General features: G+C 48.5%; 1 protein-coding gene across 1 annotated transcript; it reads left to right on the forward strand.

Annotated features, from left to right (window-relative positions):
• Positions 1–5,851: 5,851 nt before the first annotated feature.
• On the forward strand, positions 5,852–9,883 carry LOC148144727 (uncharacterized). The gene is made up of 2 exons (XM_087975056.1): positions 5,852–5,959; positions 6,919–9,883. Exon 2 carries the CDS (start codon positions 7,277–7,279, stop codon positions 8,189–8,191), a length of 915 nt encoding a protein of 304 aa, XP_087831182.1. The 5' UTR covers positions 5,852–5,959; positions 6,919–7,276; the 3' UTR covers positions 8,192–9,883.
• The last annotated feature ends 2,461 nt before the right edge of the window (positions 9,884–12,344 follow it).

A 12,344-nucleotide genomic window follows, 5' to 3' on the forward strand; every position in this document is an offset into this window, starting at 1 on the left:
AAGTGGCCAGGGATATTTTCCCTGGAGAATTGGAGGCTATGGCGTGATCTTATAGATGTTTATGAGGGGCATGGATAGGGTAAATACTCAAGCACTTTTTGCCAGGGTAGGGGAGTCCAAAACTAGAGGGCATATGTTTGAGGTGAGAGGGGAATGATTTAAAAGGGACGTGACCGGCAAGGTTTTCATGCAGAGGATGGTGCATGTGTGTAACAAACTACCAGATAATGACAACATTTAAAAGGCATCTAGATAGGAACATGAATAGGAAGGATTTAGAGGGATATGGGCCAAATGCGACTAGGTTAATTTAGGATATTTGGTTGGCATGACAAGCTGGGCCGAAGGGTCTGTTTTCATGCTTTATAACTCTAATCAGCTTTGCTGAAAGCAGAAGAGTCAGAGCACTTTCAGAGCAGCTTTCAAAGATGTTTTGCCCTTACTGGGAGCAATAGGCAATAGGTGCAGGAGTAGGCCATTCTGCCCTTCGAGCCTGCACCACCATTCAATATGATCATGGCTGATCATCTTTAATCAGTATCCTGTTCCTGCCTTATCTCCATAACCCTTGATTCCACTATCCTTGAGAGCTCTATCCAACTCTTTCTTAAATGAATCCAGAGACTGGGCCTCCACTGCCCTCTGGGGCAGAGCATTCCACACAGCCACCACTCTCTGGGTGAAGAAGTTTCTCCTCATCTCTGTCCTAAATGGTCTACCCCGTATTTTTAAGCTGTGTCCTCTGGTTCAGCACTCACCCATCAGCGGAAACATGTTTCCTGCCTCCAGAGTGTCCAATTCTTTAATAATCTTATATGTCTCAATCAGATCCCCTCTCAGTCTTCTAAACTCAAGGGTATACAAGCCCAGTCGCTCCAGTCTTTCAGTGTAAGATAGTCCCACCATTCCAGGAATTGACCTCGTGAACCTACGCAGCACTTCCTCAATAGCCCGAATGTCTTTCCTCAAATTTGGAGACCAGAACTGCACACAATACTCCAGGTGTGGTCTCACCAGGGCCCTGTACAGCTGCAGAAGAACCTCTTTGCTTCTATTTTTTTCTCTTTTTTTCGGGTGGCCAGTGAACACTCCTGTTTTTTGTTTTTTTTTTCTTTAATCTCCTGTTTATTTTTTTTCCCCCCGACACTACCACCTAAGTGCGGTAGTGCTTATTTTATCCCCAGCACCCATGGTGTGTGAGACACAGTGGAAGACACAAAGTGCACGAATCTTTATTCAATTTCCACCACCAGGAAGATAGGAAAACACCCAGGTGGCCAGTGACAAACACTGCCCTTCACATCAGAGGGCAGTGCTGTGTGATCAAAACAGTGAAGGGGAGGGTAGGTACTAAATCAAAATAGAGTTGGAGGGAGAAATGATGCACTCCACTCCCTGCGGCGCCCACCTCTCCCTGAACAACTCCAGGGTGTTGGTCGACACCGCGTGCTCCTTCTCCAAGGACACCTGGGCTCTAACGTAACCGCGGAAGAGGGGCAGGCAGTCGGCCCTAACGACCCCCTCCACGGCCCGCTGCCTGGACCTGTTGATGGCCAGTTTGGCCAGGCCCAGGAGCAGACCCACGAGGAGGTCTTCAGACCTGCCCTCCCTCCTCCGTACCGGGTGCCCAAAGATCAGGAGCGTGGGACTGAAGTGCAGCCAAAAACAGAGGAGAAGGTTTTTAAGGAAATCAAAAAGGGAGTGCAAACGCCCACACCCAATATACACGTGGTCCACGGACTCCACAGCGCCACAGAACAAGCAGTTGGGCTGGGAGTCCGTGAACCACCGCAACCTGCGGTTGCAGGGGACTGCTGCGTGCAGCACCCTCCACCCCAGATCCCCGAGAGAAAGGGGGAGGACTCCCGCATAGAGAGCCCTCCACTGGGGATCCCCACCGCCCGGTGGCAAATGGGCACGCCAAGGCGTGTCTGGACGGTGGATGAGGGAGAAGAGGTGGACGGTGTGCAGCAGCAGTCTATACAGGGCTCTCCTTTTCACCTCCCTAAACGAAACAAAATTAAAATTTCGGAGGCGGCTCAGGTTGTGGGGTCTCTTTGCTTCTATTTTTTTTTCTTTTTTATTTAACCCCCACACTACCACCTAAGTGCGGTAGTGCTTATTTTACTGCTCCCCCTTTTTTTTTTAATAATTTAACCCCCACACTACCACCTCAGTGCGGTAGTGCTTATTTTATCCCCAGCACCCATGGTGTGTGTGTGCAGGTGTGAGACACAGTGGAAGACACAAAGTGCACCAATCTTTATTCAATTTCCACCACCAGGAAGATAGGAAAACACCCGGGTGGCCAGTGACAAACACTGCCCTTCACATCAGAGGGCAGTGCTGTGTGATCAAAACAGTGAAGGGGAGGGTAGGGACTAAATCAAAATAGAATTGGAGGGAGAAATTATGCACTCCACTCCCTGCGGTGCCCACCTCTCCCTGAACAACTCCAGGGTGTTGGTCGACACCGCGTGCTCCTTCTCCAAGGACACCCGGGCTCTAACGTAACCGCGGAAGAGGGGCAGGCAGTCGGCCCTAACGACCCCCTCCACGGCCCGCTGCCTGGACCTGTTAATGGCCAGTTTGGCCAGGCCCAGGAGCAGACCCACGAGGAGGTCTTCAGACCTGCCCTCCTTCCTCCGTACCGGGTGCCCAAAGATCAGGAGCGTGGGACTGAAGTGCAGCCAAAAACAGAGGAGAAGGTTTTTCAGGAAATCAAAAAGGGAGTGCAAACGCCCACACCCAATATACACGTGGTCCACGGACTCCACAGCGCCACAGAACAAGCAGTTGGGCTGGGAGTCCGTGAACCACCGCAACCTGCGGTTGCAGGGGACTGCTGCGTGCAGCACCCTCCACCCCAGATCCCCGAGAGAAAGGGGGAGGACTCCCGCGTAGAGAGCCCTCTTGTTATGAAGGCCTGCATGCTATTAGCCTTCTTCACTACCTGCTGTACCTGCATGCTTACCTTCATTGACTGGTGTACAAGAACACCCAGATCTCTCTGTACTGCCCCTTTACCTAAATTGATTCCATTGAGGTAGTAATCTGCCTTCCTGTTCTTGCCACCAAAGTGGATAACCATATATTTATCCACATTAAACTGCATCTGCCATGCATCTGACCACTCACCTCACCTGTTCAGGTCACCTGTAATCTCCTAACATCCTCCTCACATTTCACCCTGCCACCCAGCTTAGTATCATCAGCAAATTTGCTAATGTTATTACTAATACCATCTTCTATATCATTAATATATATTGTAAAAAGCTGCGGTCCCAGCACTGATCCCTGCGGTACCCCACTGGTCACTGCCTGCCATTCCAAAATGGAGCCGTTTATCACTACTCTTTGTTTCCTATCAGTCAACCAACTTTCAATCCAAGTTAGTACTTTGCCCCCAATACCATGCACCCTAATTTTGCTCATTAACCTCCTATGTAGGACTTTATCAAAAGCTTTTTGAAAGGCCAGGTACACTACATCTACTGGATCTCCCTCGTTCATCTTCAGAGTTACATCCTCAAAAAATTCCAGAAGATTAGTCAAGCATGATTTCCCTTCATAAATCCATGCTGACTCTGACCTATCCTGTTACTACTATCCAGATGTGTCGTAATTTCATCCTTTATAATAGACTCCAGCATCTTTCCCACCACTGATGTCAGACTAACTGGTCTATAATTTACTGCTTTCTCTCTCCCACCTTTCTTAAAAAGTGGTACAACATTAGCCACCCTCCAATCCGCAGGAACTGATCCCGAATATATCGAACTCTGGAAAATAATCACTAACGCATCCACGATTTCTCGAGCCACCTCCTTCAGTACCTTGGGATGTAGACCATCAGGCCCCGGGGACTTATCAATCTTCAGACCTAACAGTCTCTCCAACACCAAATTATGGCAAATATAAATTCCCTTAAGTTCAGGTCCTTCAGCCACTGTTACCTCAGGGAGACTGCTTGTGTCTTCCCCAGTGAACACAGATCTGAAGTACCAATTCAATTCTTCTGCCATTTTTTTGTTCCCCGTAATATATTCCCCTGTTTCTGTCTTCAAGGGCCCAATTTTAGTCTTAACCATTTTTTTGCCTTTCACTTATCTAAAAAAGCTTTTACTATCCTCCTTTATGTTTTTGGCAAGTTTACCTTCGTACCTCATTTTTTCTCTGTGTATTTCCTTCTTAGTTATCCTCTGTTGTTCTTTAAAAGCTTCCCAGTCCTCCATTTTCCCACTTATCTTTGCTATGTTATACTTTTTCTCTTTTAACTTTATATGTTTCTTAACTTCCCTCGTCAGCCATGACCACCTATGCCTCCTCCTAGGATCTGTCTTCCTTTTTGGAATGAACTGATCCTGCATCTTCTGCATTATACACAGAAATATCTGCCATTGTTCCTCCACTGTCATCCCTGCTAAGGTATTGCACCATTGAACTTTGGCCAGCTCCTCCCTCATAGCTCCATAGTTCCCTTTATTCAACAGAAATATTGTCACTTCTGATTGTACCCTCTCCTTCTCAAATTGCAGATTGAAGCTTATTGTATTATGGTCACTACTTCCCAATGGCTCCTTCACTTCGACGTCCCTGATCAATTCTGGTTCATTGCACAGAACAAGTTACAGTGAAATCTTTAATTTGTGGGACAGCAACTGAGTGAATGAGTACATCCAGAATTTTAGTGGAAAGTGGGAATTCATTGCACTGTGGGGATGAAGTGCTTTAAGGTTTACCGCAGTAAGTACAGTGTGCTGAGTGGGGAGCTGAGTGAAGGGTTAGGTGGGTTCTTGTTTTAAACTGCTCATTTCTTTCAGCCTCCAGCATTGTATTTCCACTGCTGTACATCAGAAGGAGTGAATCAGTCACTGTTATCATTAGAAACCTTACGGTTTCAATACCTCATTGTTTCCTGAGCATTTTAAAGTTTACTGACAGCAGCGGGGTTTAGGCTGTGTTCACTGTAAACGATTAAGCAGACAAATAACACACATACGAGAGGGCAGGGTGGGACTTGTCTTTTGATTTGTTGGAAGGTGGGAGGTTCTGCGCGCTGTGATCCGGGGCAAACACGACTGCAGTAAATCATTCAATCTCTACAGTGTGTAAGTAGGCCATTCAACCCCTCTGAAGAGCATGCCATCCCGACCCATGCCCACCAGCTCCCTGCCCTGTCCAGTAGTTCTTGCTGGGGGATGAGACTCGGCCATAAAATTAGGAGGAGTAGATTTAAGGTAGAGATGAGGAGGAGCTGTTTTTTTTCCCGGAGAGTAGTTAATCTGTGAAGGGTGAGGGTGGATTGGCCATGCTACATTGCCCCACATGGTCCAGGGATGTACAGATTAGGGTGGATTCGCCATGTTAAATTACCCATAGTGCCTAGGTATGTGCAGGTGAGGTCTATTCGGGGGGTAAATATCGGGCAGGAGGGGAAAGGGGAATGGATGTGGGTGGGTTACCCTTCGGAGGGTCGGTGTGGTCCCATTGGGCCGGGTAACCTGCTTCTACATTGTGCGGATTCTCTGAAGGGAAAGGATTTTTGCAAACTGTGCAGGGCAGTGCAGGCCGTCAATCCGGAGCAGGCGCAGTGCGGAGCCGCCGTTCGCCCCGTCCCTTCGTCTCGTCCCGCCCCTTCGTCCCGCCCCGTCCCGCATGCCGTCACTCGACACTTGCTCCTCCCACTGGCCCGGCCGCGCTCCGCCTCTGTACCCGCCTCTCGCTCCACCCAGTCGCCCCGCCCCTGACCCCGATCGTCGCTCCGCCCCCTCCCCGCTCCTCCCCTTTCTGTGTCTCCCAACGCCGCCTCGACCCATCGATGACGTCACAACGCGGAAGTGGCTCTGCTCGGTTCAGAGTAAAACCCTTTCGCTGGGCAACTCTTAAGAGGGAGAAAATCTGTTCACTGGTAGCAACTGGAGTGAATCCTGGGAGGGCGCAGACTCTGCAAACTCAGGTATGTGTCTTAATTGCCCGGGTGAGGAGGGACAGAAGGATAGGGTGGGGCTGTTTCCCCCAGCCCGCGCCAGAATCTTAGGGGTAACCTTATAGAGTTTTATAAAATCAAAAGGAGCATGGATAGGGTAAATAGACATGGTCTTTTCCTTGGGGTGGGGGAGTCCAGAACTAGAGGGTTTAGGGTGAGGGCGGCGGGGGAGGGGCCGTGGAGATTTAAAAGAGACCGAAGGAGGCAACTTTTTCACGAGGTTTGGGCGGGTGTGAATGTGTGTACGGAATGACCTGCCAGAGAAAGTAGTGGAGGCTGGTACAATCACAGCATTTAAAAGGCATTTGGACGGGTGTACCAATACGGACGGTTCAGAGGGACAGGGAACACGTGCTGGCAAATGTGACTAGATTAATTTAGGATATCTGGTCAGCAAAGAAGAGTTTGACTGAAGTGCCTGTGCCTGTTTCTGTGTGTATATGACTCTGGCTTTCCACTAACGTTTGCCACGTCTGTCTGTTCAGTTTCTCTCTCTGGTGTCAGTGTTAATACCTTGGTGTCTCATTATGCTCCCCTTCCCGGGGACATTAACCATTTCTTGAGGTTGTTCCTCAAGAAGCTGCATTGCAGGTTCATCCTGAATTGGCACACTTTATTTTGCTTTCCAAATCCGACCTGCTCACTCTCAGCATTATGCCAATGACGTGAAAGATATTAACTTTCAGGTGGAGTTTCAGAGAGATAAGTCTTGACGTTTTTGCTTTTCTGCTCCTGTAAGATCCTGAATCAGCACCTTCAGGAGAATTAGTTAAAGTGGAGTGAGAACAGAGGGGGAGAGAGACAATGGGATGGCGCTTTCAATTTTGTGGAATAATAAAAGAAAAGAATGTTCTCCAGAAAGCAGAATCACTTGTTCTGAATTTCTACCCTGGACTGACAGTGATGGCTTTTATATTCTCTTTTTACAGCGTTTGAAGATCTGAAGATAGAAGTTTCAAAATCAACTGTAACATCAACTCTCCTGCTCCTCGGATGCTACTTGATGTGCTGTGAATTTTCAAGTGCCGTGCTTTTTGACAGTGACTCTCCAGAGTCAGCAGTCCTCACTTTGGTGTCAATGTCTGACGGTCACTCAATCCATCAGGACCACAACGATTTTTGACTGCGATTCTGTGAGAAGGAGCAAAGCTTTTTGGTTCCTGTTCGAGTACATTTCCAGTATCAGTGGGACTGGATGAGAGACCTACTGTTGCAGTGCACTGAGTGTGGAGCGTGTAACAGCTATACCGCCTGTTAAGAGGAAATCACGGTGCGAAGGGGCTCTACATGCGTTTGTGTGCGGCTGAAGCTTCGGCCATGGAAAAACCTGAGGAATCCTGCCCTGTGGAGAAACCATGGAAGTATGGTGACTGCGGGAAAGGCTTCTATGTCCCATCTGCCCTGGAAACTCATCGGCGCAGTCACACCAGAGAGAGGCCCTTCAGCTGCCCTGAGTGTGGGAAGGGCTTTACCCAGGCCTCTGCCCTGCGGACTCACCAGCGGGTCCACACAGGGGAGAGGCCGTTCCCGTGTCCCGAGTGCGGGAAAGCCTTCAGCAATTCCTTCAACCTCCAGACACACAGGCGACTCCACACTGGTGAGAGGCCGTTTTCTTGCTCCGAGTGGAAGAAGGCATTCAGACATTCCTCTGACCTGCTGACCCACTGGCGGGTCCACACGGGGGAAAGGCCCTACAGCTGCCCCGAGTGTGGGAAGGCCTTCAGCAATTCCTCCCACCTGCTGACTCACCAGCGGGTCCACACTGGGGAGAGGCCGTTCACCTGCCCCAAGTGCGGGAAGAGATTTAATCAGGTGAGCAACTTGTGGAAGCACCAGCGTCTCCACACTGGGGAGAAGCCCTTCAGCTGCCCCGAGTGCAGGAAGGCCTTCAGCAATTCCGCCACTCTGCTGACCCACCGGCGGATCCATGTGGGGGAGAGGCCATTCCCCTGCACAGAGTGTGGGAAGACCTTCAGCAATTCCTCCATCCTGCTGAGACACCAGAGGGTTCACACAAGGGAGTGGCCCTTCAGCTGCCCTGAGTGCAGGAAGGGGTTCAGCGATTCCTCCAATCTCCAGACCCACCAGTGGATCCACACTGGGGACAAGCCCTTCGGCTGCACAGAGTGTGGGAAGGCCTTCATCCGCTCCTCCCACCTGCGGAGGCACCAACGAGTTCACATGCCATCGCAGGATGATTGAAGGAGCAACAACCGAGTGCCATGAGGGACTGGACTATCAACCCAGTTCCTGGGACTCCTGAGTTTGAATCCAGCCGCGGCAGATGACGGAATTGGAATTCGGTCAGAAATCTGGAGTTCAGAATCTGATGATGAAACCGTTTTTAGGGTGGGGTGAAATTGCTGAGTGAGGCAATACTTCCTCCAGGTTATGGCTGTACCAAGGATCCAATTACAAAGGACAACTTGGTGATGACCAACAGTAAAGAAAGTGAGGTAGGATCGGTGTGAGAAGTATGCACGCTTGACCTTGAGCTGTTTAAAAAGCAGCTACTTTTTCTACACCTTTTTGCTGGAGGGATCTGAAGCTTTAACAAAGTTGGGTCACAATAAAGATTACCTGAACTTACCGCGGGCTCAGACTCTCATTGAAAGCTTTGAGCTCCAAGAGGTTTTTGTTTTAAAGCTGCTTATTTCTTTCAGCCTCCTGCTCTAAGTTTTCAATGTTGTGTATCGGGTGGAGCAGTGAATGGATAGCTAGTATCATTAGAAATTGTAAATTTTTCAGGAGTGCAGGTACTGTGTTGTTTCATTGGCATTGTAAAGTGTACTGGCAGCACTGGGAGGTATGGGCTGTGTTCACTAGAAACGATGGGGAGGTGCCAGTATTGGACTGGGGTGGATAAAGTTAAAAATCACACAAGACCAGGTTAAAGTCCAACAGATTTATTCGGAAGCACGAGCTTTCGGAGTGCCGGTCCTTCCACAGGTAGCTGTGGAGCAGGATCATAAAACACACATCTTATAGCAAAATTCATAGTGTCATGCAACTGATGCCTTTTAGAATGGGTTGCAGGTTTCGGTTCATTAATATGTAAATCCAAGAACAACATCTAAGTCATGTTCTTGAGATGACTTATGGTTTTATATTTTTTTTAAAAAAGTGACATCTCAGCTCACACAATACATTAAAGTTGTGAGGTTCGAGTCTATCAGTATCCCAATCTTGAATCAGACTAGTTCTGTTTTTAAAGTAGGAATATATAAAATATTACATGGATCGACTGCCTGTAGATTGTGTGCTTTGTGAGCAAAATTGAAAGTATCTGCAAATATAATTCTGCCAATACAAATTCACTCCATAGAGATGTGTGTGTGTGCATGTGAGTTTGTGTGTGAGAGTGCATGTAAGAGTGTGTGCATGCTTGGTAAAGTGTGAGTGTGATGGAGTATAAGTCTGAGAGTGTGTGAGCATGTTAGGGTGTGCGTATATGAGAGAGGTATGAATAAAAGCAAGGGATTGAATTTTACTAAAACGAGGAAGGACAGGACTTGTATATTTAAAACAGAGACCTGGGAGGGTTCAGATACATAGTTATGCAACCTGCAAAGAACTGGTAGACTGGATGGTTAAGAAGGAGAAAGTGAGGTCTGCAGATGCTGGAGATCAGAGATGGAAATGTGTTGCTGGAAAAGCGCAGCAGGTCAGGCAGCATCTAGGGAACAGGAGAATCGACGTTTCGGGCATTAGCCCTTCTTCCGGAATGAGGAAAGTTGGTCCAGCAGGCTAAGATAAAAGATAGGGAGGAGGGACTTGGGGGAGGGGCGTCGGAAATGTGATAGGTGGAAAGAGGTCAAGGTGAGGGTGATAGGTCAGACTGGGGTGGGGGCGGAGAGGTCGGGAAGAAGATTGCAGGTTAGGAAGGCGGTGCTGAATTTGATGGATTTGACTGAAACAGGCTGGGGGGAGGGGAAATGAGGAAACTGGTGAAATCCGAGTTCATCCCTTGTGGTTGGAGGGTTCCTAGCCGGAAGATGAGGCGTTCTTCCTCCAACCGTCGTTTCGCTGTGGTCTGACGATGGAGGAGTCCAAAGACCTGCATATTCTTGATGGAGTGGGAGGGGGAATTGAAATGTTGAGCTACAGGGTGGTTGGGTTGGTTGGTCCGGGTGTCCCAGAGGTGTTCCCTGAAATGCTCCGCAAGTAGGCGGCCCGTCTCCCCAATATAGAGGAGGCCACATCGGGTGCAAAGGATGCAATAGATGATATGTGTGGAGGTACAGGTGAATCTGTGGCGGATATGGAAGTTTCCTTTGGGGCCTTGGAGGGAGGTGAGGGGGGAGGTGTGGGCGCAAGTCTTGCACCTCCTGCGGTTGCAGGGGAAGGTGCCGGGAGTGGAGGTTGGGTTGGTGGGGGGTGTGGATCTGACGAGGGAGTCACGGAGGGAGTGGTCTTTACGGAATGCTGATAGGGGAGGGAAATATATCCTTGGTGGTGGGGTCCGTTTGGAGGTGGCGGAAATGGCGGCGGATGATGCGCTGTACATGGACGTTAGTGGGGTGGTAGGTGAGGACCAGTGGGGTTCTGTCCTGGTGGCGGTTGGAGGGGCGGGGTTCAAGGGCGGAGGATCGGGAAGTGGAAGAGATGCGGTGGAGGGCATCGTCGACCACGTCGGGGGGGAAATTGCGGTCCTTGAAGAAGGAGGCCATCTGGGATGTGCGTTTTTGGAACTGGTCCTCCTGGGAGCAGATGCGGCGGAGTCGAAGGAATTGGGAGAATGGGATGGCGTTTTTACAGGGGGCAGGATGGGAGGAGGTGTAGTCCAGGTAGCTGTGGGAGTCGGTTGGTTTGTAGTAGATGTCCGTGTTGATTCGGTCGCCTGAGATAGAAATAGAAAGGTCGAGGAAGGGGAGGGAGGAATCTGAGACTGTCCAGGTGAATTTGAGGTCGGGGTGGAAGGTGTTGGTGAAGTGGATGAACTGTTCAACCTCCTCGTGGGAGCATGAGGCGGCGCTGATACAGTCATCGATGTAGCGGAGGAAAAGGTGGGGGGTGGGGCCAGTGTAGTTGCCGAAGATGGATTGTTCCACATATCCTACGAAGAGGCAGGCATAGCTGGGGCCCATGGATGGTTAAGAAGGCATTTAGCACCATTGCCACCCAGACCCACCCCCTAACTTCATATTTCTCATAGCTAATCCACCCTACCTTGCATATCCTGAACAATAAGGGTAATTTAGCATGGCCAATCCAGCCTAACCTACACCCTACTCTAAAAACTACCTTCTCAAGAATGTAATTTAAATGCACAACATTTCTAAGAAAAATGTCCGTCTGACTCAACACTGGGACCCAGACAGAATTCACACCTATTGTTCGAAAAGCTGTGCATTTGGATGACTTTCTTGAGAAGGTAATTAAAAACAAGTTCTGGAATTAACATGCCAAAGAGCAGAAACCCATTCTAAAAGATGAAAGATTTAATCTAAAATTGTTTAATATATCACATCTCCATGACACTGGATTCCTTTGGCTGTAAATGCCATGATCATGATCTCATTCTCCACAACCAACCTGATAAAAGTGCGGTGCTCCAAACGTTAGTGTTTCAATAAATCTGTTGGTTATCTGTTGGTTGTGAGATTTTTAACTTTGTCCAAGGAAACACGTGTTGTGGGACTGGTAACAGTTGTTATTTTGTGATCTGTTCCTCCTGAAATTTCTCCTCTGCGCAGGCACGGGTGAACAGTCTGTTTTTGTGCTTTGTGCGAGATCAGGCTAGCAGCTTTGAAATCCTTTAAAAGAAAACTGTAGGTTAGCAATCGTATTTCGAGAATGGTACTTCCAGCTCTGGTAGTCCTGTTGGGTCACCAGAGAGGGAGGGAGAGAAGATGTCACATCTAAAAAGCAAACTGAAAAGTTGTTGTGTTTGTTCCATCAGTTGAGTTGGTTCTGCACTCCGATGAGACTGGATACTGATTTTAATGGATCAGAATTGAACCCTACAATGGAACCCCTTAAATTTCAAGAACGTTGAAAGGGCAAATCAAACTGTAACCTTGGAGAGAGATGCTTCCATTTCTAACCTTGGGTGATCCAAATGATTGTTACTGATCACTCCATTTCAGAGTGCTGCTCTTTCATCAGGTGGTCGTGGACAGTAAGGTCATCATCACAGAATTTATAGCCAAAGGAGTCCACGGTCATGGAGATGTCCTTCACTAAACAATTTTAGATTAAATCTTTCATATTTTAGAATGGGCTTCTGTTCTTTGGTATGTTAATCCCAGAACTTGTTTCAAATTACCTTCAAGAATGTCATTTAAATGCAGAGCTTTTCGAACAACAATGTCAGTCTGACTCGATATTGGGACACACAGAATTCACACCTATT

The sequence above is a fragment of the Chiloscyllium plagiosum genome, unplaced genomic scaffold (assembly GCF_037043375.1).
Source record: "Chiloscyllium plagiosum isolate Xiang-an unplaced genomic scaffold, Cpla_swu_hap1 HiC_scaffold_27, whole genome shotgun sequence".
In the NCBI taxonomy this organism is placed as follows: Eukaryota; Metazoa; Chordata; class Chondrichthyes; order Orectolobiformes; family Hemiscylliidae; genus Chiloscyllium; species Chiloscyllium plagiosum.

Excerpts from the sequence above, each read along its gene's own strand:
- LOC148144727 (XM_087975056.1), top strand. The coding sequence starts at position 7,277 with ATGCGTTTGTGTGCGGCTGAAGCTTCGGCCATGGAAAAACCTGAGGAA.